This window comes from Prionailurus viverrinus, chromosome D4 (assembly GCF_022837055.1).
Source record: "Prionailurus viverrinus isolate Anna chromosome D4, UM_Priviv_1.0, whole genome shotgun sequence".
Classification (NCBI taxonomy): domain Eukaryota; kingdom Metazoa; phylum Chordata; class Mammalia; order Carnivora; family Felidae; genus Prionailurus; species Prionailurus viverrinus.
Window position 1 is genome coordinate 976014 of NC_062573.1, and position 5391 is coordinate 981404.

At 53.4% G+C, this 5391-nt stretch overlaps 1 protein-coding gene across 1 annotated transcript; it reads right to left on the bottom strand.

The window, feature by feature from the left end:
* Nucleotides 1–1305: 1305 nt before the first annotated feature.
* Nucleotides 1306–5162, bottom strand: LOC125150804 (neutrophil gelatinase-associated lipocalin-like). Its single transcript, XM_047831163.1, has 7 exons — nt 5025–5162; nt 4368–4504; nt 2892–2971; nt 2629–2748; nt 2310–2408; nt 1585–1615; nt 1306–1462 (listed from the first exon to the last, which is right to left on the bottom strand). Exons 1-6 carry the CDS (start codon nt 5160–5162, stop codon nt 1596–1598), a joined length of 594 nt encoding a protein of 197 aa, XP_047687119.1. The 3' UTR covers nt 1306–1462; nt 1585–1595.
* Between the last annotated feature and the right edge of the window lie 229 nt (nt 5163–5391).

A 5391-nucleotide genomic window follows, 5' to 3' on the forward strand; every position in this document is an offset into this window, starting at 1 on the left:
CCCATCTGGGAACTATTCCTTTGTTCTGTTCCCAGGTGATGATAAGATGATGTGGTTGGCTATAAAAACTCTGTACCCTGGCTGTTCGAGACCGCACTCTTGTCAAGAGTGTCAGTCCTGATCGGTTGGCTTGCCTCTCATTGCAATAAACTTTGTTGTGATTGTCACTGGTGCCCATAGCATTCTGATTCAGGAGTTGTGTGGATGCAACAAGGGGTGATATGATGAGGGAGAATAAGGCAAGCTGTGGGCAAAGTACAAACTAGCATTACCCCTCCCCCCACCTCAGGTGAGATGTGTAACATTCCTCAGACACTCCTGGCTGCCCAAAAACAAAGGAAAGGAAAGAAAACAAATGGTTAACTGATAGAGATCCCAGTCATGGAGGATATAAGTCTCCATCAGTTTACAAATATCTTAGTAAATTAGAAGAAAAAGGCAATCTTATCAATAGCCTAATCTCCAGAAACCTATAGACTCGGTTTCCTGGAGCCCCCACATCACCCCTCATAGTAATATGGGGAAGAAAGGCAGGAAGAAATGGCAGGTAAGGTTAATTTCCTGATACCCTGCAGCCCGTTGACAGATACTAGAGGCTGGCAGAGAAGAACATTTCTCAAGGAACTCCCTACTGTCTTAATGTTGATGTTTGCTAGAAGGAAAAATACCTTAGCTTGACAATAGCTAGGCCTCCAGTATTCTGTAAATCTTCTTTAGCATATGAAAATCTCTTAGGAAACTACCTTGACTTTACTGCCTCCAACTTGAGTATATAAGCAGTCACTCTTCACATCCCCAGGGCAGCTCTTTCTGTCCATGGATCCTGTCCCATACTTTAATTAAATCACATTTTTGCACAAAAGATGTCTTCAAGAATTCTTTCTTGACCCTTGGCTCCAGACCCCCAATCACCCCAAAACTTCAATTCTGGTGAAGTGGGGGTGCCACCAACTCAGCCCCCCCAACCCTCTCCAGCTGCCTGGCCTTGGCTGGGCCTCTGCCATTGGACCATTCAGCTGGTGGCTGAACATGGGTGTGAGTTGTGCCCCAGCAGTGTGCTAGGAGGCAAGGGGAACTGAGGGCTGCTGATGGTCTGGAGCTGGTCCTGGAGTTGGGAGCTGGAAGTATTCAGTCTTCTGGCTTCTGGCCTTCTGTGGCCTCAATCCCTTTCTGAGGATCACAGCTCCTGGCAGTGATGCTAATAGAAGCCTGCCCTTTGCTCTTTTTTCTCTCAGAAGGCCCAGAGGTCAAGGAGAACAGAATGGGGACCGGGGGACATGTGTTTATTTAGCAACCAAGGAGGGGTTCTGTCAGTTGGGCAGCCTGGGGAGCAGTTGGTGGGCTGTGCTGTGAGAAGGGTCTCCTGGCTCTCTCAGGGCTGTCCAGGCTGGTAGGAACACTTGGGCAGTACCCTGGGCAGAGGTCGGCATGAGAGGATGGGGTGGAGAGAGCCACAGAGCACCTGAGAGGGAGTCAAGGGAATAGAGAGGGCAGCAGTGCTGGGCAGGTGGGACAAAGGCAGATCTGGGACCCCCTCCCAGCTGCACCCTGGCTCCCATCAGCCCCCTCTCCAGCCATACTTACCGCACCTTTGCTCACTCATCGATGCACTGATCTGTGGGGGACAAAGTGGTCAGCATGGATAGGGGTGTGTGTGTGGGATCACTGACTTCCAGGGCCCCTGCACTGCCCCTGGGCTACCCTGGGCCTCAGCCTAGTCTAGCCACAGAAGCTCTAGGGGTTCCCTTCATAGACGGTACAGCAGAGGACTGGATGATGGGTCAGGAGACTGGAGGAGAGGCCTGAGATCAAGCAGACCTGGGTGACACCCATTCTCCAAAGGAGGCAGGTGAGGCCCAGCCACACTGCTGCTTGGGCACCAAGCCTTCTGCCTGTTTACCTGCTGAGTCCTGACACACCCTCAGCCTTGGGGAAGCACCTGCCCAGACCAGGATGCCTGAGGACAAGGGTGCCTGCCAAGTCAGTGGTGAACCAGCCTCAAGGCAAAGGGGGAGTTGGCCCAGGACAAACAGGACTGGGTGGAGGGGGAGGTGGCCAGGCAAGGAGACTGAGGAAACTTGTCCCACATGTGCAATACTCATGTGGGCAGGTCTGAGCTAGTGTGAGGGAGAACACATGGGAACCAGGACTCTGGGTGTGGCAGGGTCTTCCTGAACCTGAAGTGGCTCCTGGGGCTCCAGTGACTACAGCAGGGGCCTTCATCCCTCCTCTCCCCCCTTCCCTAGTGAGGCAACATCCAGCCTGGACAGTCCCCATGTGCCTTTCTCCTCTGCCCAGCTGGTGATTACCATTGGGGATAGGGAAGATGATGTGGTCATCGGTGAGGCCCAGGAATTTGGCAAAGATGATGAAGATTGCTTTCACAGGAGGCAGCTCCTTGGTCCTCCCTGTGGCCAAGATGGCTGGTTAGTGGCTGGTGAAAGCTCCATAATGATTGTTGAACATGTGAACAATGACTCAGACCCCTTCCTCATGAGGGGTTCTGTGGAAAGACCTCTCTCCCGCCTCCCTGGGGCTCAGAGTGAAGGGGACCTGAGGGCTGGATGCGATGGGCCTCTTCTCCCCCAGCATGAACAAGAGCTGGGTCCCACCAGGTGTAAGACCCACCATAGAGGATGACCTTGATGTTCTCCTGGTTGTCATAAACTTTCTTGAAGTACAGTATGGCAAACTGGTTGTAGTCTGTGGTCACCACTTGTGCAGTGTATCTCTGGATTCCAGTGTAACCTGCATGGTGGATGGTGAAGGATCAGCATGCCCTGGCCAGGCAGAGGGAGCTATTGATTCCTACCCGGACTCCACAGAATGGCATCTGTGTGGAGCGGCAGGGAGGTCTTTGCTCCTGGAGACCCACCCCACTGAGGACTCACGCTCAATGTTGCCCAGGGTGTATTGGTCTAGATGCAAATTTATGGTGAAAATTTTGGTCCAGTGGTCACAGCGCTGGCCCCTGTGGAAGCAAGAGAAGGGTGGATAAGAGGGTGACAGCCCACCCTGCCATAGCAGGAGACCCGCATCCCACCCCTCAGATAGGTCTGGCTCTTTCCCGCTAAGCCCATCCCTGCCTGTCCCTGCCAACTCTGCCCTGAGACACCTGACCTACTCAGACTCTCTCTCTGCACCTACTGTCCTTCCTTCTTCTGGGCTGATTCCCTTTGGTGGCTTTCCCTCTATATTCTCTCTCCCACCTGAAGCATTTGTCAGTTATTCTTTTTTTTAAAAAAACTTTTTTTAGATGTTCATTAATTTTTGAGAAATAGAGAGACAGAGCATGAACTGGGGTGTGGGTGGTAGCAGAGAGAGAGGAGGACACAGAATCCAAAGCAGTCTCCAGGCTCTGAGCTGTCAGCACAGAGCCCGACACAGGGCTTGAACCCACAAAGTATGAAATGATGACCTGAGTCAATCTCAGATGCTTAACCAACTGACCACCCAGGCACCCTGTCACCTATCTTATGTTGTGGCTTCCTGCTGTAACCTCTCCTAGGGAAATCACCACCAAGGCTCCAGTCTGCTGGATGCCAAAGACTCCCTTAGCTGTTGGACCAAACCTGACCTCTCAGCTGCATCCCATCTGGTCCCCTGTCACCCCAGAGCCAATTTCCCAGCATCTGTCTTTCTTCTGATCCTTCTATGACGGATGCTCTAGCCCCATCCCCAGGTGCCAGAGCCAGAAACCCAGAGAAGCTGGGTAAGCCTTGCTTCCCCTCTCTAGGTTCTAATCTGCCCCTGCTCTGGTCATCTCCCACCTATGACTGATCAGCCTCCTGGGCTGCACACCATCATTCCTCTCCCTGCTACAGCCACACCCACTCCTCACCAGTACCTGAGGCCCCCACCACTGTGTTCACCGCCCCCTCCATACTGCTCATCAGCTCCTGCTCAGGGCAGCCATGCAATGGCTTGCTGTTTCTTGAAGTGGCTCTCTCTGACTCAGTCCACCAGCCCTGCCACGAAGGTCCCAGGCCTCCTTCTGATGCAGGTTGGTTCCTAAGGCCCATCCCACAGACCATCTCCCTGGAAGCTCTTGACAAAGCCCTAGGTGGGATTCTAGGCTGGATCCAGTGACCCTCCTCCCATTCTAGGACACCTATTCTCTGTCTTGTTTCCTGATGACAGTCTGTGTCCATCTGAAGAACTGTCATGTGTCTGTGCTGAAGTGACTGAGAAATGTTGATCCAGTGAATGAAAGAAGGAATAAATACAGGGATCCAGTACCCAGTGGTAGGATGAATGATTATCTTTCAGCTTTGGTCACCCCTTGGCTATGACATCAGTCTGCCTATTGTACCTCCACAGCAGTCCTCTCAGCACCCCATGCTCCTCTAGGCAGCAGTTGCTCTCACCAGGCCAGGGCAGAGGTGACATTGTAGCTGTTGTCTTCATTCAGCTTGAAGGTGTCGGTATACATCTTCAACTGGCTGTCTTTTTCTTTATTAAATTCGTTCCCTGCCAATCCTAAGACGTACCATTTCCCCTGGAACTACAGTGGGGGCTGATGATAGGCAGAGCCAGAGGCAGCCACAGGGGGCCCTCCTGCTCCATCCCTGCAGGCACCTCTAGGCGGTCTGGACCTGTAACATAAGTACCTCTAATGGGACTGCAGGGACCCAGACTGGCCACACAGGCTGGGCTGATGAGCCTGGCAGGAGCTGGAGCCCGTCAGGCCAGGCAGGAGCCCTGAGTGTGTCAGGGACAAGGTGACACTTGGCAAGTGGCCACTGGCATCCCTGAGCCTGTTTCTTCATCATGTAGAGGGCCTGAAGATCTTCCCACCTGGCATTGACTGTGGAGGTTTTGGAAGAGAGTGTGGACCAAGGGAGTCTGCTCAGCTGACCCTCTTGTCAGCAAGGTTGTGTGTGGATGGGGGCATGGGGTGTGCCTTCCATTAGGGCACCCGAGAGAGCAGACTGAGCTAAAGCCTGAGCCCATCCTGCCTCTCCTCCCCTCTGTTGACACTCTTCTCGGGGGTCTCCCTGCAGCTGCCCCTTCAGGTCACTTACCAGCTGTTCCTGGAAGACAGGCTCCACAGGGACCCAGAGCAGAGGCGGGGCTGGGATCAGGTTTGGGGTGGAGTCCTGGGCCTTGGTCTGCAGGGCTCCCAGCAGGACAAGGCCCAACCACAGGAGACCTAAGGCCATGACTTCAGGGCCAAGAAGGCAGGCACCACTTTCAGTTTCCCTGAAAGAAGGGATGAGTGAGGAGGCTTCTGGGGGGATGCTATTTATGGTCTCTGTGGCCAATAGGTCACCCCAGGGTGGAGCAACTTATCCTTTGCCAAATCCTGGAAGGATGAGGCAATTGCCAGCAACTCGTGCTGAGGATCATGGCAAGCTCTCTGCCCTTTCCCTCAGGTCAGAATTATGCAAG